Genomic DNA, 21,407 nt, shown 5'->3' on the forward strand with positions numbered 1-21,407 from the left:
CGGGTGGTGTATCTTCCCTTCGATTTCTCGCGGATTGCGAGTCTCCTTTTCGGTCTCTCGGGGATGGCGAGTCTTCTTGTCGATCTCTCGCGGATTCCGGGTCCTCCCCGCGATCTCTCTCGGATTGCGAGTCTCCTCTCCGATGTCGCGGGTCTTCCTTTGGGTGTCTCGCGGATAGCGAGTCTCTCTGTGGGTCTCTCGCGAATTTTGAGTCCTCCCCGCGACCTCCCTCGGATTCCGAGTCTTTCCCTCGATCTCTCGCGGTGCCCAAATTATCCCGGTGATATCTTGTGGATTCCGAGACCTCGCTGCGATCTCTCTCCGACTGCGAGTCTTGCCTTCGACTTATCGCGGATGGCGAGTCCGCCCCGCGATCTCTCTCGGATGACGAGTCTCCCGCTCGATCTCTTGCGGATTCCGAGTCCTTCCCGCGATCTCTCTGGGATTGCGAGTCTCCCTTTCGATCCTCCGCGGATAGAAAGTCTTTCTCTCGGTCACTTGCGGATTCCGAATCTTTCTGTCGATGTCTCGCAGATTCCGAATCTTCCTGTTGATCTGTCGCGGATTCATAGTCCTCCCCGCGATCTCTCTGGGATTGCGAGTCTCCCTCTCGATCTTCCGCGAATAGGAAGTCTTTTTCGCGGTCACTTGCGGATTCCGGATCTTTCTGTTGATCTCTCGCGGATTCAGAGCGCTTCTCGCGATCTCGCGCAGACTGTGAGTCCTCGTCTCGGTCTTCCGCGGATCGCAAGTCTTTCTGTCGGCGTATCGCGGATTTCGGGATCTCCCTGCGATCTCGCTCGGATGACGAGTCTTCTGCTGGATCTCTTGCGGATTCCGAATCCTCCCCGGGATCTCTCTCGGACTGCGAGTCTTCCCCTCGATCTCTTGCGGATTCTGAATGTTCCCATCGATCTCTCGCGGATTCCGGATCCTTCTTGCAATCTCGCGCGGACTGCGAGTCTTCCCTCCGCTTTCTCGCGGGCTGTGAGTCTTTCTCTCGGTCTTTCGCGGATCGCGAATACTCTTTATGATCCTTGGCGGACTCTGAATTTCCTAGTCGATCTCTCACAGACTCCGAAGCCTCTCCGAGATCTATCTTGGCAAGCGAGCCTTCCCTCCGATCCCTTGCGGAGTGCGAGTCTTGCAGTCGATCTCTCGAGGATTCAGAGTCCCCTTGTCGGTCGCTCGCGGAGTCCGGGCCTTCTCGTGGACCCCTCGCAGACTCTGGATACTCCTGTCGATCTTTCGAAGATTCCAAATATTCCTGTTGATCCCTCACAGGTGACGAGTGTTCGTGTCGATTTCTCGGAAATGTCAAGTCCACCTTGCAATCTCTCGCAAATTCGTAGTCTCCGGGTCGATCTCTCGCGGATTCATGCTCTATTCTCCCATCTTTCGCAGATGTCGGATTCTCTTTACCATGTTCAGTAGATGCCAGATCTGTGCGATTATTTCCGACAGATTCCGATATATTACAGGAATCTCTCACGGAGTCCAGCTCGGAAGCTTCATTCCCTGCGGTTTCAGACTTCTCACTTCGATATCTCGCGGATGTCAAATCCTTCCCCCTGTCTCTTGTAGATTCTGAATCGCCACTTCCCGCGCTCCTGAACCTCCTTTTCTCGTCCTTCTTTGGATTCCCTTCAGATCCCGCTTCCATCTCTTCGTGTTCAGAGGATTCAGGTATGTCTCTTCGATCTCCCTCGGATCTCAATCTCTTCTCACAATTTCTCGGGGCTCCCGGAACCACTTCTTGATCTTCTGCTGATTCCGAAGACTCAGAATCCATCCGCTCGTTTGATTTCGATTCCCCCAAGATTTCATCCACGGTTTTCAGTCCGATGTTTCCAGCGACGGCGGATTCTGATTCCTCAGACCGATTTCTCGCAGATTCTGAATCCTTCTCCTGACCTCGCACAGATTTTGAATCCCTCTCTCGGCCTCCCGCAGATTCTAAATCCTTCTCCTGACCTCTCGCAGATTCTGAATCCCTCTCCTGACCTCCCGCAGATTCTGAATCCTCCTCCACACCTCTCGAAGATTTTGAATTCCTCTCCAGACCCCTCGTGAGAGTAGATTTCCCCTGCTTTCCCACAGCCGAATCCTCAGCAACATTCTCATCGCTCGAGAGAAGCGATTCATTTTTCGGACCTGCCCCCGACTTTGAAACCTCCTCCGGTTCGACCCGGGATTTTGGATCCTTCTCTCTGTCGCTCTTGGATTTGGGGTCCCTCCGTCGATCATTCAAAGGTTTCGACTCATTGTTCTCTCTCTTCGCGAGAACCAGATCCATCGGCCCATCTTGGGCTGAAACAAAGCCCTCTGTTCGATCCCTCGCAGATTTCGAAGCCTCACTCCTCTCTGGGCTGGACTCCGGATCTCTCTCGGAATCTTTCACAGATCCCAGCTTCAATTCTTCGTCATCTTCCCGATCTCTCGTGTGAACCGGAGCCCTACTACCCTCTCCTCCGAATTCCGCAGTCCTATCGGAGTCCTCCATGGATTCTAGCGCCTTCTCTTCATCTTTCGTATGTCCAAGATCCTCTCCCGAGGATTCACCGGGCTCTCTCCGTTTTTCGGCCAACTCTTGACTTCTCCGTCCACCTCCGTCCTCTCCCGAATCCCCAAAGACCTCCGAGTTCGTACCCTGCTCATTCAAGGATTCTAGGTCAATGCGTCCCGTGAACTGCGAGTCCTCCTCTTGACCAGATTCCGAGTCTCCTAGACTTCCCTCCCCGAATTCCGAAGTTGACTGCATATCCAGAAAGGGTTTTGATCCGATCCCCTCATCTGCCCCGGTTCCCGACTCCTCGCTCCGATCCTTCCTCCGATTTCTGGCAGAGTCAAAATCCTCGGTTCGACCCCTCGCAGATGAAGATGCCTTATTCCCCATGGATTCCGGGCGATCACTCTCTCCCGTGGAGCTCGAATCGTCGTCGGCCTCTCCTATGGGATTCGGCTCTTCCTCCCGCTCCGCAACAAACACCGATTTCCACGTTGGATCTCTCGAAGGTCGCTGATCCGCAGCTTGACCTCCCGTTTCTCCAGACTCTCTTCTCTGTCTTGGTGAATCCCTTGCTCCATCTCTCGTCGATATGAAGTCCACTGTCCCGACTCTCGAGGTTTTTGGATCCTCTATCCGATTCCTTGCGCAAACCGAGTCACTCCGCTGAGTTCCCCGCAATTCCGGATACTCCTGCCTATATCTCCCTCCGTCCTCAGAATCCGACTCGTTTTCCATCGTTCTCATGGAATCCGGCTCCGTGCTTCCGTCTCGCATAGACTCTGAGTCAATACTTCGATCTCTCCCGGATACCATGTTCTCCTTGCGGTCTCTCGAGTGTCGGGGCTCGATATTCTCTGCCATACCAGGTTCTAAATCCATCTCTCTATCTGTTTTGGATATCGATTCCTTTCCCGGATATTTCGCTAGTCTCGGATCCTCCGCGACCTGGTATTGCTCCCCATGCGAGGATTCTGATTCCATCCCTCCACCTTCTCTGAATCGCGATCCCCTCTCTCCGCGATCAGATTCCGGGTCTTGTATTTTGTCTCGTACGGATGTCGCAAAGTTGTCGCTATATACAGTGGCATTCGATCCCGCCTCTTCATTTTGCGCAGATTCTGATTCTGCTCGCCAAGGTCCTTCGGGATCCCGATATTCTATTTCATCTCCTGAAGAATCGAATTGTCGCTCTCCATCTGTCATGATGATCGATCTCCTCCTTACACTCTCTGTGGATTCTTTGTCCTCCTCTGCCGGTCCCGTGGATTCCGGCTCCGACTCCGATCCTCCCGAGAAGCTCGTTTCTCCCATTCCCTTTGCCGAAGACTCGGCATCCTCGGAATCGCCGTCGTTCTCTCCTACCTCCTTCCTTCTCAACGTCTCCTCTTCGTTTCGTTGACAGTCCGATCGACTCTGCCCATCGGTCTCTCCGTGCACCTCCGAGTTCCCCCCATCGCTGGCTTTTGACGTATGAATCACTTCTTTACGATCTGTTTCGGAAGATGATCCGGAAATTTGGACAATTTCGAGGCCTACTCCACGATCCGATCCAACTCCCGCAGATTCCGCTGGACCGCTTCCATTTTTTGCAATTGACCCTGAGTGCTCATACCCACCGATCCTTCGAGCCTTTCCACCTCGGTCAGCACTTGACTCAAGACTCTCCCTTTCCTTTTCTTCTCCCGAGCCACCTCCCGACTCGATCTCGACCTCTGATTCCTCTTCAGACTCCTGTGCCCCGCCCTCTCGTTCTTTAAGGGTTTCCCTCTTGCATGGATCGTTGCTTGATCCGTAGCTTTTTCTTCGTCGGACTCCCGGTACTCCCCTGCCTTCACGATCCCCCGCTGATTCCTCTCCTCGAAGTTCCCCGTCTTCGGAAATCTCGCTGTCCTCGTCGGAACAGCAAGATTCTTCGGCTGTTTCGTTCTCGTGGGCGGCTCTGTGTGCGGGGAGGGACCTCTTCTCTCCGTCATTTCCCATCCCGAGTCTTCGACCGATCCCCTCATGGGCATCTGAGCTCCTGACATCATCAGCGCCACCCTGCGAGTCCCATCCTGCCCTTTCTTGAGCAGCGAGGCTTCCCCGAGTCCATCGCCCTTCGTCTCTACACGCGGATTTTTCTTTTTTTCTCGCTTGCGCTTGCTCAGCTCCGGATATATCCCGCTTTCGATCGCTCTCTACTGCTTCATTCTCTATTCTCGTCGTTCTCTCCTCATGCTCCTTGTCCGAGTTTTCAGTCAATCCTGCGCTCCTCTGCTCTGAGGTCGACGATCCGTGTGTTTTTCCTCTCTTGAATTCCTCTCTGCGTGAGTCTACGTCGGGTCCGTGTTGGGAATGAATGTTGTCATTGTCGTAAGAGTCTATGAGCGCTCTCACATAGTTATCGATATTCTCCATCTGAAGATCCCTGTCATTTCTGAATTTTGGGAATTGGATATTTTCCTTGAGGTTTCTGAGTTTTCTGCAGCGACTTCCGATATGACGAAAAGGATCGGATCCCTCTTCCCTTCCGGTATCCCATTTCCTCCTTTTCTCCGACCGAAAACGCATTCTGCCGTCAGAACCGTCAGATTCGGTGGAAGGTCCCCAATCTCTTCTGACTCTCTTCCCGACGATGCGCTTGATTGGTTCTAGCAACTCGGAATCTATCGCCACGGATCTCTCGAAACTAGGGATATTTCGTGAAGCTGTGCTGCTTTTCGGCCCTTCTTCCTGCGACTGGTCCATAAAATTTCCAAGTCGGTGTGATTCAATCGATCCAATGTCCTCCTTGTCACCCGCATCATCATGACGTTCACAATCACCTGCGTTGCCACCAGCTCCTATCAACGGTCCGGGCCGACGGTGATTTTCCTGAGGCGTCACTGAACCATTTCCAATGCAGGGGTCTGAGAAGATCACCGGGCGGCCGCGACATTCACCGCTCGTTCGCAGTTCTTCGCTTGATTGTGATCCCGCTACTGAAGAATCGGTCTGGGCCGAGACCAGGATGTCCCAGAAGCAGGACTCGGTATCAAGTTCTGGCCATGATGTAGATGTCGACGGAGCGGACTCGGACGAGCTTGGGGGCTGTTTCCTCTTCCGTCGATGGCCGCGTTTCATGTCAGCTGCTTCTCACCTCGTTATTCGTTTCCGATTGCGGAGGTTGCCACCGTTTATTCCCCGGCACAGGACCAGGATCCAGGACGCTCTCGATCTGTAGGAGGGAGACTCATAACACGCCCCAGAATTTTGGATCGCGCAGGGCAAAACTCTGATTTAGCGTCGTCGTCGCCCCCGGGGATCTCTAGAGAGAAATCAATCCCGTATCGTTGTTTCTTCCGACATAATACATCACTGGCTGACACCAGTTCAAATTCCATCCACGGGATTGAGATCCCATAGCAGGGAATCAGAATTCATAAGAAGCGCCGCGCCGGCCGATGGAGTCAGCCCTTCGGACATCTATCTTGAAAAACGGAATTTCGACCAGAGCTCGAATAGGAGTTTCGCTTTCTATACTCTTGACCCAAGGGGCTGCGCACATGCTGGAGCATACCCTCGGCGAATGATCCGCTGCATCTCCGAGGGGGAAGGGGGGGATGGTCGGGAGCGGGAAAAGAATCGTGGCTTGTGTGGGCCACTCATGGAAAAAACTCGGAACTCGATGAGTTTCGTGGAAAAAGAGATCCATCAGATAGCTATGGCTCCCTGCAAATCGGTGGGGGCATGAATGACGCGGCCGAGCGGACATCGTGTCTGGACACGGCGGGTATATCATCTGTGAGGACTCGCGCTTCCTAAGCCAGAGTCAGGCAGGTAGGAAGGCATCATCGTAGTGACATGAGCTGTATTGAAGACCGCCATGACGGGATATTCATCTACGTTCGCACAGTCGAGTGCATGAGCGGGAAGTCAATCAAAGGAGCGCCACTGAATGATGGTCCGTGTTTCTCTTAGCATGGTTTTCCGTCTCCAGTTCGCGAGTCGCTCCCTGCAGTCAACGGCTACCAGCGGGACATTCTTCACGTTTTTCAATTAATCCAAAGCGAGTTCCAGAGCTCGCTGTGGATCGTGGCAGCTGAGGAAACGAAGTAAGGCGTTTTAGAGTACACTCGGTTCAGCGCGTTGGCTTCCGCTTCTTTTCCCTGAACCGCTTTACTAGAATCCTCTCGCTCGACTCCATCAATTCAATTCGGATCCGACGATCGCGATACTGGGATCAAAGTTCCCGGTCATTTGGGAGACATCGAGATCCGAGAATGTGATGGTCGAACGATCAGAGCAGCTCTCCGAGAGACGATGACAAGTGAGCGCGAAGAAATGAGGAAAACCGACGGCAGCGAGGAATTCGGACATTCGACTCTGCCATAGAATTCCGACGCAGAAAGATCTCGTTCGCCCGAGTCCGAGGCGCGAGACACAATGGCTGCATCGGATATCGGGGGAAACGGAAACGTCTGTCGTTTAGAGAGAATCGACGAGCCAGCCCTCAAGAGAGACTTGGAGGCACCGACAGGGATGAGTCCGAACCAGGAAGTCCGAAAGTCTTGATGCTTCGGATTCCCGAAGTATCTTCGAGGAGGATCAGGAGGACAAGCAAAAGCGAGGAGGACGAGCAAAAGAGACAGATGATTGAAAGCCTGCCTACCTTATGATATTCAGCGTATGCAAACAAGTCAGCGCATTGAGCACGATCAAAGCTGCCACTGCAGTGACAGCCCATGGACCTTGAACAGTGATAGATGATTTCCGGTTCCTGCTCTCTGCGTTACCTCCAGTCGTAAGCGCCAGTTTCTCATTATCATCGGCATGGCAATGAATTCCTTTTGGAGACGAAGCATGCTTGGCGTGGTCCCGAGACCCAGATATGTGGCTTCCGGCGGGTGTCGGGCTGGGAATCGGCCGCTCACGGAGCTGACCGAGGTTTCCAGTCGGAGCCCGGCTCCGTGCCTGAATACTGGGGTCGGGACTTGATCCGCGCAAGCTACGCGTCCGCCTGCTTCGCCGAGAATTCCGATGTTTCTTGATCTCTGACCGTCGAGATCGATCGAGTCGTTTTTCTTTGCTTGTCCGGGGACTCCTAGAGCGAGAATTCTTTTTTCCAACCCTGCTCCCCGCGCTTGTCTTACTCCTCGTGCTCTTCCTGCTTTTCGGAGAGCGCGACTTCGCGGAAGTTCTCCTCCGGTTCGACATCCTTCTCTTACCCCGCGAAGATTTTGGACTATCAGCTCTATTCTTCTTCGAGCTCCTTTTGCTATTTCTCCTGTCGAATCTCCTCGATCCATGACCTCCCCCGAGTTTCTTGTTCAGTTTCACCTCGAGCTTTTCTGAAACCCTCCTCGAAAGCTGCTCGTCCATGATCTTCCTGACCTTCTTCCCGACCACGGCGGAGAGCATTTTCGCATTTTTCATGGAATCCGTCTCGATCGCAGCTTCATCTCCTGCCGGAGCAGATGGGCCAGTCGGGGTAGCTCCTTTAGGCTTCTCGCCTTTGACAGCCGTCTTGGAGAGTTTCTTTGAAATCTTCTCTTCGATTTTGTCGGAGAGCCTTCGTTTGCTCAACTTTTCGGATACCATCTTTGCTATGACATTCTCGCTCCCTGCCGCTTTACCCGGTTCCATTCGCTTTTGATGGGCACTTCTTGATTTCCTTGACTTTTTGGACCTTCTCGACTCGTGTTTCGCTGACGCCTTGCTCTAAAAGCGGACTATAGTTTTTCAAAAGGAGGGAGGAGTCGCCTGGTCTAGTTGGCGGTTATGATACGATCGTCCGTCGCGGAGATTCGTCTAAATATTTCGTGACGTCTTCCCCGGACTCACCTTCGGGGCCTCCGCACCGGGTTTCGCAACGAAACACGGAAGACAGGCGCAGCACGGTGGTGGAAGTTTACTTTTTTTCGCCGCCCGCGAGTCCTTCGCGAATTGAGCGCTGAGAGCCTTCAGGGTTACCAGGGGTTTCTTCGAGTCAGGTATGAAAGCCTTATCTGCGAGCTTGGATACTCCCGGACCCTTCGTGGGGCCAGCACCTGAACGTCAAACGAATTATTGAATCATACGAAAAATTCGTGTTTCGCTAAGCATTTCCTAGGCGGGGCGGGAGACATAAATGCGCGAAAAATGAGATGGAGTTCCTCACTCGCTTTTCCTCCGGGTGCTATCGCCGTAGGATCATTGGCTGCCTCGAGTGCGGCTGCTCCGACAGCTGCTACACCGGCAGCGGCGGCACCAGCGGCTTTACCGAACACTCGACAGCAAGAGCAAGACATGGGGAAGCTCTTCGAGCCTCTCGATTTAGCTCCACCGTCTTTCGACACCGCATTAGATTCTTTCGTTGGCCTCTTGCTATTCCTCGGTTTCTCACTCCGCTTCTTCGCTTTTCCGGACCTCTTTGATTTTTTTGAAATTTTCTTCGACGGTTTCGATTTTTCATTCAACGCTGACGGAAATGTAAGTCTCCAATGATTGATGAAAGAGTGAGGTGGGACATCATGGAAGTAACACTATTGGTTTCGTAACTCTCACAATCTACGCCTCCGTCACTCACCTGCCTTATCATCCACGGGTGGAAGTCCCGGGAGCTTTACTGAAATGTTCGGCATTAAGTATGGTACGTGGGAGGCTCTCCCGGAAGATCTCCCAGACAAGTACACAGATCGCCGCGGTTTCCGACCGTGGGGATCTGGAACTGGGAGTCTCCATTCGACTATTCATTGCAAGGGACCTCGCCGCTCAACGACCATAGCTCTTACTTTTTTCAATTTCTTGGAAGGGCTCGAAAGATGCGGACAAGGAGTCACTCAGGGTCCAGCTCCTCGAACCTATCGTGGGATCGATTGTCTGGCTTCTCGCGAGGACGAGCTTTCCATCCCCGACATCTGCCTCACCGCGCGCATCGAGTTTCAGATCGATGCCAGACTTGTTGAGTTTTTTTGCGAAGTCTTCCAAGAACTCCTTGTCTTCCAAGTCGAGCTGCAATCTCCTCGAGACCGTGCGTTTCAGCACCTTTGCGTCCGTGGGATTCTCCGGATCGAATTGAGTATCGTCGGAAGTTGTTTTCGAGAACACCATCCTCGATTTGCCTCTAACTCCAGGCATCGTGTCCCCAAGGTATCGTGTGACTTCGTTATCAAGAAAGACTCACATCGAATTCTCATCGGTGCCTTTTGCGTATATAACATGTATTCGTGTATCATCTCATCATCGGACCTCGAACCCCGAACTCTCTATTGCATGTTTTGGGGGCGCGGTCGAGTCACAAAACTTCCGCTTGACATTCGGTGATTTTCCTCGACTCGACAGATCCAACGTGGGCACCGATCCGACTCCCGAGTCACCTGGCTTGGCCTCGCGGCTCGCAGCGCATCAGATGAACTCATAAGCTGCTGATTGAGAGCACAAAATATCCCCGACCTACGAATACTCCATCGAACATATGTCGAGGTGAGCATTTCGAGAGATATATTTTAGCCGTACCGAACGAATCGAAGTGCGAGAGGGGAAAGATAGCCGTGCCGATGAGATGCTGGACTGCTGGGGGCTCGCTGCGACCGGAATGCAGATCGGCGGACCAGTCGGACTGTTTAAGAGGCTGAACTCTTATGCCGGAGCTGCGCGACCCCGAGACTTCTTCGAAACTCTTCGCGTCCCGGACGCTTGCTTTTGTAAGCTTTATGTTCATGCATCCGTATTACGGACTATCGAGTCGTATACTGAAAGTAATTCGAGAAGTCCACTCGAACGGGACGAATGAATATGTTCCCTCAAGGAAATGAAACTGATTTTATCTGTTGATAACACAGCCGCCTTGAAGCCGGTGTGTGAACTTGCTCATTATGAAAAATGCGAGAACTCATCCTCCGTTCGTCTCCCGCCCCGGAAGCCAGAAGAGCAGAACAGCGATCCGAGGGACCTCGCGGTCAAAGCAATGATGTAGCAAGAATGCGTGAAACGAAAAGCAGTGAGGATGCTGCGTTATCCTGGTGCATGCGGAGCCCTTTCGCGTATCCTATCCAGCCGCTTTCTCCGCGATCGGGACGACCGACACTCGATCTCGTGGATTGTTCGTTCTACCTCGAGCCAGGGAAACTCGCATAACTTACAGCTTCCGGTGGCGCCTAGCCGCGCGACGAAGTGGCAACCATGTTGAGAATTCTACTCTGCCCCCCTCGGAAGTAATGAACAGGATGTAAAACCAAATGGCAACGCCTACTTGAGAGCTCAAAATTTATTAGCCCGCAGACTGTAGACCTCGAGAGATTTCGATTGTTGTTAAGAGTATGTTAAGAGTATGTCAACCCTCTCGAGAGAATTTCAAACAGTGGAGTCCGTGGAATCAGACGTTGAACTCCCGGGAGATTTTTGAAGCTGCAGCTCTCCAAGGTTATCCGCGATCAGATCCTCTGGAATACACTCGCGACAGTGCTCCTGCGGAGGGCGAAAACTATTAGAGGGGACTCGATCGGGGGCAGGGAATGGAAAAGATCGATCGATCAATCGTCTGATCAACTCACATCCTTTCCGCCCAGGAAAACGTGGTTCTTCTCACACGCGACCCATCCGTCCACACGAATAGGCTTTTCAGGTACGGCGATGGCTTTCGCGGCCTAGAAGAGTACACTATCAAATCTGAACCAACCCTAGAAAATTCATACGAAGTCAAACTACGCGAGACCACTATGTTCACCGATGTCTTACCGTTTCTCCGAGAGCTGAGCGTACAAAGTCACTCAGGCGCTCTAGCTGGAGCCCTCCTCCCCGGATGAGTTTCTTCCAGCGTTCGGCAGCATCGGGCCCGCGATTCGCAGCGGGATCGTTCAAAACCTGGAGAGGAAAAGAAAAGTGGCTTCTCACCGGATTCGTCGCGGACAGGAAATCGATTTGGACCCAGAACAAGACAGGATGAGCTTACACTGAGGAGCGATGACAAATATTCGTGTACGAAGCGAGACGGCGTGTTACTCAACTCGAGTACTTTGTCCTTGAAGAGTGTCAACACTTCCTCTCTTCCAGGTGGAGCAATCGTCTGATCGGACTGGCATCGTTGGAAGAGCTTCATATGTGATTCCCTCATTTGGTCGAAGTCACCGAAAACGCGCGTATGGGCTTCGCGCATGTTCAGTCGAATGCGTTCCAAAAATTGGTGGTACCTCTTCACGAGTCTTATCTGAGCTCCACAGTTGCGTTTCGGACATTCGGGGAAGCGCAAGACGTTTCCGTGCCGTCGAATGTATTCATCGAACCAGTTGACCTCGAACACATGGTTACACGGAAGTTTTATGAAACGAGCGTTCTTGAAGCTGACGTTTTCCGCCAGAGTCGCACCGTTTATCTCCCGAGCGTAACATATTTTACACACGCAGAGTTCAGAGCAGAGTCCGACGCATTGATGGTTCGAACTTCTGGTCTTATTCCTCCCTCGACCACCTCCCGAACACGACAAAATTCTGGTGCAGCGAGCATCGCACCTGCAATGACAGTCGGTGCACCGTTCCGCTCCGCAGTCCAAGTGTTCGCAGTGTCGGGGTGTCTTGGTGCACGGCTCGTTGATGAGCGAGGAGCATTCGACGGTTTTGACACCATGAGAACAGACGACTTTCTCTTTCCTCTGGCACGGGTTGCACTGGGAGTGGCAGATCGAGCCACAAGGGTGGCCGCAGAACAATGTCGCCTGACACTTGAAGAGGCATTCCCGATGAAAACCATCGCCGGAACATCCAGAGCACGAACCTAAAAGTCAGATTTCCTCCCTCATTCCTCGAGATAATCATGAATTCGTCTGGGATCTCCAGACGCAGGCTCGTATACCGGACAAGCGAATTCGACGATAGTCACGAACCTTTGCAGCCGTGACCACACTGAAGAATTTTTTTGCACGGAGCTGGGCAGCTCTCCTGGGCTAGGCTCTCGCGGCTGAGCGTCCAACACTGGGTGACAACTTCATGGCCACAAGAAGGTTTCTTCGTGGTGACTCTCTCCATGCATTTTCCTTCTTCACCACATTTACGGAGGAGCTTGTGTCCACAGCCGAGAGTCTCTTCCACAGTAGCTCGACACACGATGTCGTAGGTTTTGCTTGACACCAACTTGCACTCTACCTCCGTACTGTGACCGCACAACAGATCCACTTCAACTAATTTTCGGCATTGAATTTCCGAAACATCGAGGCGCTGAACCTCGTTACATGGTCGTTCGATACTGTGGCCGCACGGGAGTGGGACGGACACTTCGGAGGCGCAACGCTCGTCGACGGACTCTTGCTGTTTGGCGACCGAGCACTTCGCATGGAATTTATGTCCAGAAGAGCATGACACACTAGTTCGTTGCTGGCAACGATCTTCTAGGTCTGTGATGACGGTCGCGTTTCTCAGTGAGCAAGCGATCATGTTTTTGTGCCCGCAGGGCAGCTCAAGTTCAACATTCGCTACACAAGCGTGTCGGAGACAGTCTTCATCTTTGCTATCTCGACACTGCACCGTGACCATGTGACCACAAGGAGATTCCATTTCAACGAACTCCATGCATTTCCCACAAGGCGACGAGCATTTTTTCGTGCACGGATGAAGGTTACACGGCATCAGACGCTGGCAGGGTTCTTGGCATCGATAATCCTTCGTTGGAGAGCAGCATCTGCGGGATGGGACTCTCTTGGGAAACTAGTCGGCTCCACCTCGTAACCGTATCATGATTGTTCGACAAGGAGGCATTTCCTATCCCTCAAATTAACATACGGGAGGCTCGCTGAGTGCGCGCATTTCTCCAAGGGTTTCTCGACGACGATGCTGCACTCTATAAGTTCGGGCGGCAGGTGACATCTTCGGAGAATCAGAACCGCAAGCGATCATTAATGAGCCGGTATATCCATATCGAGTCCGAGCTCATGTCGAGCATCTCGCGACAGAGGAAATTCGCGTTGAACTTACACAGTTCTGACTTCGTGTCCGCAACCTAGAGTCTTAATCACTTCGGAGTAGCATTTTCCGCAGCTTTGGAAGCAATCCAGCACACAAGGGTGGCCACAAGGTCGCTCCCTCTCGCATTTTCGTCGACACCTCGAAAGAGCACACGCTGGCTTTCAAAACAAAGTACGGGGCCATACACACTCCCGGTATCATACTGGGAACGGGGCAGCTATGATACCCGAATTGAAAGATTGGTCTCGACTCACAGTATCTCTTCGTGGTCGGCATACAACTTATGGCAGGTTTTCGGGCAAACATGACCACAAGCATCCAGACGATATCCACATGGCTGCGAACATCCTCCGTCAGAGAACTCATCGAAGTCACGGGCCTCTGTAGCCATTAGGCGAAAATTGTGGGTATCGCAGTAAAGTTCTAGACCTGGAAGGGGAGTTTGGAGGCATTTCTCATCGGTTTCAGGTTGCTCCGGACCTCCAGACAAGCGAGGCGTTCCCTCCTCTCGTGGGAGCGTGGGATGAAGTTCGGAGAGCCTCAGAGAGCTTCTCTGCAATGACTGACCTTTGTTCACATGGTTCCCCTCAAGGAGAGTTCGAGATATGTTCTCCCATGTTTTCGAGGCTTTCGCGAGCATCGCGATATTTCCCACGCAATAAAAACCTTTCTTCGCTCTGGAGAGAGCCACGCACACGCGATTGTCCCTGGAAAGAAAGCCGATTTTTTCGTCCACGTTGCTCCTGACGAACGAAGCGATGACGATGTCGCTTTCTTCGCCCTGATAATTGTCCACCGTCGTGATCCGAATCCCTGCGTAGATGGAGCGGAAAGTTTCTCTTCAGTTCAAGAAACGAGAACCCCGCATTCATGGTCCCAATAGGATATCCAGCTGATAGGTAATCGATTCAAGGGGTATCCCGCCTTCGAACATGGATAGTGGCAGCTCTGGATGCACGGGCACGCGGGATCTCCTTCCTCTTCCGTCTACGATCGTCTTCATGCCACTCCAGCGACGGCTGCTCTCGATTTGATAAATTTCATTTCGGATGGCAAACACCTGGAGGATCCAAATCTCGTCAGGAGAAGTGAAGTTTCGAGAATCGGACGTCCTATCCGTCAATCGGTTTATACTAATTCATACTAATAGTGCTTCCAGTAGCCCACGCACCTGACCGGAGTACGTAGTGAGTATGACGATTTGCGACGGGGAGTAACCCTGCATGCGCAGATATAGAGCCAGGCGAGTGACGAACCCGGCTTCGAATGAATTCGATTTCGAGCTATTCTCGCTCTCGACATTTTCACTATGTTCATGAGTGACGAAGAATAGGTTCTGCGCCAGACCTGAGTGAAGGGAGAAAATTCCCGTCCGGTGATTTGCTATCGGAACCGCCCGCGATAGATACGCCGAAACAGATTTCGATGAGAATAGGTGCTTTCTGAATTCCGGACAGGTGGGCACGATCGAATACCTCGAACGTTTTCGTAGCTCGAAACGCTCTCATGAGAGAAGTAATCCGCATAGATCGTCGGTACGAGTAGTTTCAAGAATTCGTCCCTCATGCGATGCTGTTCCTGCAGTCGCACGTAAGTGATACCGTTGTTGATGAGTCTCTCAAAGAGAGAAACTTGGAGATTGAAATGGGTCGCAAGTTTGTAAACAGTGGCGCTGGGCTGCAATTGTTGATGGTCCCCTGAAAACGAGAAGATAATAGTTGACAGCTCAGAGCTCCAAGCGTTTGCTCGCCTCAATTTGGTGAAATTCGGAGAGAAAAATGCGATGAAGACCACGAAACGAGGTCTTGCCGATAAGTATGAGCTGCTTCGTCGATGGACCCAAGGTCGTGATGAGATGAGCTTCTAGCACTTCGGCCGCCTCTTCAACAACGATGATCTCACACTCGGCCCTACGGAGCATTGCATTGTATTTCGCCGCGCCTGTTGTCGTCATCCCGACGATCGTAGCGCTCTTGATGATTTCCGAATCCATCAAATTCTCTACTTCGTTGAGTTGTTTAGAGTTGTCCCTGCGAGAATTCGGAATTTAAAGGACTCCCCGCGAAGAAATCGGAAATCGCCGCGTCGTCGTGCACGTAATTTCCCGTAGATATCAGGGCGGGTTGCACTCATGGGAAACTAACAGAAACTCTTGGCGGATTCGCTTCAAACGGTAATGCAGACACCTCAGGGTCAGGCCGACCTCGTCCGTCGGGGGCTGGTTCAAGATCTGGAGATGCTCTGATTCCACAAGGAGTCCGCTCGGCTGATGACGCAGCTGCTTACAAGCTTTGAGGTAATGCGTCGCAGCCTCGACGGCTCGATCCCAATGTACTTCTCGGTACAGCTTCCACCACTCGAAAACCGAAAGCGCGGGAGGGGCAGTCGTCATCGGGAGTGATTGGGAATCGGCGCTCTCCAGCATCTCCTCCCACGCCCGGCGTCGTGCCCATTTGTATTTGATGTAGGGTAGCTCATCGAATGCGCCATCCAAGCTTTCTCGTTTGTGGGATCCGAGCAACGTTCTGATCGCTATCTCTGTCCTCGAATGGCATTTTGGTCGGATCGGAGTTTCGAGTTCATCCTAGAGAAGGGAATCACATCCTGAGTCCTTTGTCGGCATGTCGGATCAAGGTATCGCCGATCGGAGCGCGAAAACACGACTCCCGGGGGCGAGATGAGTTCTTCGTTCATTTAAAATGTGTACCTCCAACTCTCCCCGATCTTCGTCGCTCAAGTGTCCGTCGTCTTCCAAGTTTTCTTCAGCAACTTGCGCCTCCTCCTCTTGAAGAATCCGAGCGATGGAGTTGACTTGGAGTACGTTTCTCCATCGCTCACCGCCCCCCGTCACATCTTCGAATATCGCTCTCCTGTCGGAAGAGGGGTCTGAATGAAGTTCCAATAAGCACTCATATTCGCATGAATTTTCGACGGATTACTGCGGGTACCTACCCTTCGAATGATGCTATAGAGTTTTCTATTTGCTCGAGCTGTCGCATGAGAACGTCCCTTTTTTCTGAGAGGGTCATCATCAGTGTTCTCAATTTCTGCCGATCGTAATTTTCGGGAGAGCGAAAATCGTGGTAGCGACGGCGACTGCGGAGGGTGAATTTCTCCAGATTCTCCGAGTTACAGCGGCCCCCGACGCGGACGATATCACGAGTGAACTTCGATATACCTGCCGTCGATCGGAACATCGGATTTTTCAGAGGATGCTCATGATTTCTGCAGTGAACCGATGCAGGACAGGAAACGTTTGGTCTGCATCTCGAGGCATCAAAATGCTCCAAGGAACGAGTCCGGGAGGACGCATTCGTGAGCATGATCGAATCATAAGCTCAGAGACTCATGGAAGATTTGCCCCCTCAAACAGATTATTCGACACCGCCACGAACCGCTGCTGGAAATCTCTTCCGGAGACAAGAAGTATCCAAATCATGATCGTGAAATGGATATGCTCCCAAGTGATGACCCGAAGAGCTTCGCTAAATCCATACGGAATCTCAGATTATACATCCACTGGCTGAGAGAAGTATGGGCTCAGAGGAATAGAAATATTTCGACATGTGATAAGAACCTGAGCATAATCACCTTCGAGGAACTGGTCGAGAGCGTGATTCGTGTAGCAGACGATTAGGATGGGCTTTCTAGATAGTCTGTTCGCGATCAGAAGCTCGACGATTTTGAGACCGACGAATGTCTTTCCGGTACCTGGCGGACCCTGTATTACGCACACTTCGTTGCGGAACGCATTCCGTATGGCCTCGTACTGTCGAATATTCAAGACGGTATCCTCCAGATGCGGCCACGCGTCGACAGAGAGCATTCTCTGCAAGCAAGAGTCGTCCAAAAATGGGAAGCTTCGGAATCTTCATGCAGCTCAATGAGCGGAACTCAGAGGGAGGGGGGGAAGACTCAGTTCTGCGCACCATTCCGCCCGTCTCATGCTTGAGTATCGGTGCCATGTCCAGCTCTGTGTAATCAGACATGAAAGAAGGCGCCCGCACGTCTTTTTCCGCGAAAACCAATTGCCTCGAAAACGGCAGCTCTGTGATGGACTGGATCACTGCAAGATTGTGACGATAGGCTTCGAAGTAGGCTCCGCTGCTCTCAACCAAACTGAACTCGATACCGGACTTGAACTCCAGCATATCCTCTTCGAAGCACAGGTCCAATGTCAGAATACCTGCGGGGTGGGAAGTAGGTCCGATGCCTGATTCAGGAGATATTTCCCAGGGTTTCGACGGATCTCCAGAGTTGTTTGAGCAAGTGTACATCAATATGAGCAATATCCTGGCGGCCCACTCACCCGACTGACTCAAGGCTTCCACATCCCTGTTGCAGACGGTAGCGAAAATGATCGTCTCGAACTTGTCCGGAGAAATGCCAATCAAGGAGCCGTTCGTGAAGCGCTTGGAGCGGCTCCAATTGATGAATTTGTGGTCTTCGAGTGCGAGCACCAGCGTGAGTTTCTCCTCAGTTTTTGTGAGCTACCGGGCGGATAATGTGTGAGTGACTAATCCGCGATCATTCGCGGACCATGATTTCGGAAGGTTCGAGGGAAGCACTTACAGGTCCGGACGACTGCGGCCTCTGGTATAGTACTCCACCATAGAAACGCACATCTTGGATGGAACGAAGTTTTTGACGGCAGAATTCACCTCCCAAATTCTTGAATTCTCGCAAACCGTCACGCAGCGGAGTAACGTAGTCCTCCCGGAGCAAACGGAACTGTACATCGAGATAATCGTCGACACTCTCGTAGGCACCTGTCAGACCAATGATCGCTGTCGGAGCCGATTATTATCTTCCACGGATCACCCCTGTCAAGGGGTCGTCGAATCGTTCATGCACCTTTTATGATGTTTTTCCTCAGGAAAGGATGTTCTTCCTCGAGATCTTCTTTGGTGGGGAAAATGCACATCTCGCGGAAATTCGTCGATGCCTGCCCGGAAGTTCTGTAGCCCTTGTAGATTCTCGGACCCCTCACCGTTGCCTCCCGGCAAGCGACGTCGAGATTCGCGGCATTTGTGAATTGATCGCGAGTCTATTACAGAGCTTCGATTGGTCAGAATGTTTTGAAATTGGGAAACTCCGACGAGTCGGCTTTATTCATGGAGGATTTGGAATGTGAATCGCAGATCTTCTCACTGACCGTTTTGATTTTGGCGTAGAGATCCAAGTTGGAAGCGTCGTTCCACGGAGCCATCATACGATTCCCTTCCAACGAGCTGAGTATCACCATGCAAGGCCTTGCCAATCCTGCAGGTTGCAACCACGCCGAACTCTGGGTACGAAATTTCTTCGTTATGAACTCTGGAATCCTGTCGTGCGAACCTCTTTCTGGAACATTGCTGCGATACTCATGACAAGATCGGGTATTCGAGTTCCGAGTGAGAAGGAGGCACCTCGAGAACTCCGACGACGTCTTCGACGAATTTCAGATCTTCCAGGCCGATGGTCGGCAGCAATGAACAACATCGATTGACGAACTTGAAGGTATCTGAGATGGTATCGGTCAAGAACTGCCGTAGTAAATCCAAAGATGACGCCTTGCAGCATTTATGCAGGGTAGCGAAGATTGCTTTGAGTTCAGTGGCTGAGATGGAAAGGTAACGGATTTGTTAGAAGAAACTTATCTTGGTGGATACCTACTGAGTCCCAGAGAACGCATCAGACTTCCTCGGACGACTCACTTCGGAAATCGGACTCGAGCAGAAGTTTCCAGCCAGGCTTGATGGATAGAGCGACGACCAAGTGGTCGGCATCCTTTTCTCCCGTCATAGTGTCCAGAAGACGCGCGGTGAGAGGCAGACTCACTGAAACTTCATTTAAGGCTTTGAGATCTGCTTCCATGAATTGGAATCCTGTGATGTTTTGCGTGAGCTCGGGAACGAATCCAGTCAGTTCCCTCAATAGGTCCGTAGCCGGAATCGCTCCCTTTCAGAGAAGGGTCGAGTTCCTAAGTCTGTTCCGAGATGTGATTTTCGCGCTTGGGTTTTACCATGCTCATTCCTACGGTCAAACTGACGCAGATATCTTGTTCTGGCTCCGACTCATCGGACGCATGCGACTCCCGGGCTTCCCTTCCACATGGAGTAGACTGTACCGAACTAGGTACCCACTGACCTCTCGAATCGTAATTAGACGATTGTCGAGGCGCTCCTCCTCGGTTCCGTTTGAATGATGTCGATGGATCGCCAAAGTTTCTTCCACGGCCCGGATCAGAAGGGAGATCGAAGTTCGAGACACGGATCCGTCCTGAGCCCGCGGCACGACGCGGATACGGCTGGAACATTTTCGCCAGAGACTGAAAATCGAGATGTTGAGCAGTTCATCAGACGATACGATACGAAGGCGGTCGGTGCCGTAGTGCCGTTCATAAGATCTCAGAACTCGCAGAATTTTCCATCCCAAGATCGCCTGCTCGGAAAGCGAGTGTAGTGCCAATGAGCTCCTCTGAAAGACCAATTTCCCCGGAAACACAGAGAAGGTCGCTGCTAAAAAACGAATAATACTCCCGATTCACAGTTAGGTCCCAGTCTCGGCGGCTGGACTCACATACATATGAACGGAGGATCTCAGAGGGAGCGCTCGGATCGAAAGCCTTGGTTCCCCTAAGCTATTATCATCAGGAGCAGTCTCCGACTTTTTCTTCCTATCGTTTATCGCGAACCATTTGATGGCGTATATAACCATGTACCGTATACGACGGTGTCGGGAAGAGGACGGGCTTCACCGCTGAGCGTCGCGTCGCTTCTTCTGATCGGAGAGGTGAACGAAGCAATTCAGAACAGCCACGGCAAGCTTTTCGAGCTCCACTGGTGTGGAGAAGCCATCTCGGACTCGAGCTCTGTTGTGAGTGGTGAGAGGCTTGTTTACCCGGTGCGCGGTCTATCTCATGTGAGACACCCTCGCTTGATTCCGCCATACCTCTCTATCTCACCACTGATCCTTGCCGACTGGAGCTGGAAGGGCAGAACCACTGAACTCACTATCCGGCTCCGACTGATTCCAATGGAGCATTCAATGTTTCTCAACAGGAGTATCGATATACTCTCTCGAGGGCGCCACGGAAAAGCAGCGCGCGGTGTCCGCCGGATCAGTGTTGTGTTCAGATAAGGTTTCTCTTATTGTTAGGTTTGTGTCTGAGCGTGCGGATCATTCGCCGACATCGTGGAAGCGCCCCGACGGTATTTCGCTCTTCGGAGAATGGAGCTCGGGCTTTTCACAGGCGGCTCGCCTACTGGAGTCCATCTGAGGCACAGAAGGGGGGGAATTCCCATCGCCTCGAAAACTGGATCTCGTGAGTAACGAGAGGGGCTCATCCTGAGGATGCTTTTGAATCCTGCTCACATGGGCGGTATAACGCCAGAAGTCGTCCAGCATGGACGGATCTTGATTCTGCCATTCGACCGTGCACAGCAACAGCTTTAGAACTCTCTCGAGCGATGAGTCACGTTCGTCGGAAAACCGCCATTCGCTCTGCCTGGTGTATTCTCAACAACATCAAGGCCTCCATGGTCAATTATTCGTCGGAGGCTCTCCCGTTTCTGATCGAAGTTAGTTCTTAGATCAATAGTTCTTAGACGAATTTTGAAGCCTCCGATCCATGACCAAGACAATCGAGCGTCAGCCCCTATGAGTCTCTACACGGGGGAACTCACCGCTTCCCGAGATGAGGGTTGTCACCCGGCGTCAATGTGCGATCTCGGGGCGATTCCTGAGGTCCGAGAGTTTGCGAGAATCGGATCTCTTGGATCTCCTGACGGGACGGCAGTGAGGCTCGCGAAGCGGTAATGCGTGGATTTCCGTCTACATAGATGGCTCGAGCCGGAATGTATTTGCTCGACTCGATCTCGCAGCCTTTCTCTCCGTAACGTCGCCACCAACTGCTGTTCGGGGAAAGTGAAGCGGGCGAGGAGGGAGGCAAGGGGGAACCTGAGCACGCGCTGAATGGACCGTTGCAGTCTGGGAAGGCGGCATTTCTGAGTTTCGCCTCCGGA

At 52.2% G+C, this 21,407-nt stretch overlaps 2 protein-coding genes across 2 annotated transcripts; both read right to left on the reverse strand.

Annotated features, from left to right (window-relative positions):
- Nucleotides 1-2,154: 2,154 nt before the first annotated feature.
- LOC108864366 (lisH domain-containing protein C1711.05-like) lies at nucleotides 2,155-3,388 on the reverse strand (the record flags this gene model as incomplete). The annotated part of the gene is made up of 1 exon (XM_018639870.1): nucleotides 2,155-3,388. A coding segment is annotated over exon 1 (1,234 nt), but the record flags the coding sequence as incomplete, so codon positions are not given.
- Nucleotides 3,389-10,688: 7,300 nt separating this feature from the next.
- On the reverse strand, nucleotides 10,689-18,638 carry LOC100898010 (NFX1-type zinc finger-containing protein 1). Its single transcript, XM_029111803.1, is given in 21 exon segments — nucleotides 10,689-10,915; nucleotides 11,002-11,094; nucleotides 11,186-11,311; nucleotides 11,400-12,217; nucleotides 12,327-13,117; nucleotides 13,219-13,302; nucleotides 13,411-13,539; nucleotides 13,656-13,830; nucleotides 13,969-14,238; nucleotides 14,536-14,748; nucleotides 14,877-15,098; nucleotides 15,211-15,431; nucleotides 15,546-15,985; nucleotides 16,109-16,271; nucleotides 16,354-16,579; nucleotides 16,993-17,230; nucleotides 17,331-17,587; nucleotides 17,711-17,873; nucleotides 17,974-18,170; nucleotides 18,256-18,448; nucleotides 18,557-18,638. Coding segments are annotated over 21 exon segments (5,190 nt in total). The 5' UTR covers nucleotides 18,614-18,638; the 3' UTR covers nucleotides 10,689-10,801.
- Nucleotides 18,639-21,407: the final 2,769 nt, after the last annotated feature.

Source organism: Galendromus occidentalis, unplaced genomic scaffold, assembly GCF_000255335.2.
Source record: "Galendromus occidentalis unplaced genomic scaffold, Mocc_1.1 scf7180000075612, whole genome shotgun sequence".
NCBI classification, from domain to species: Eukaryota; Metazoa; Arthropoda; class Arachnida; order Mesostigmata; family Phytoseiidae; genus Galendromus; species Galendromus occidentalis.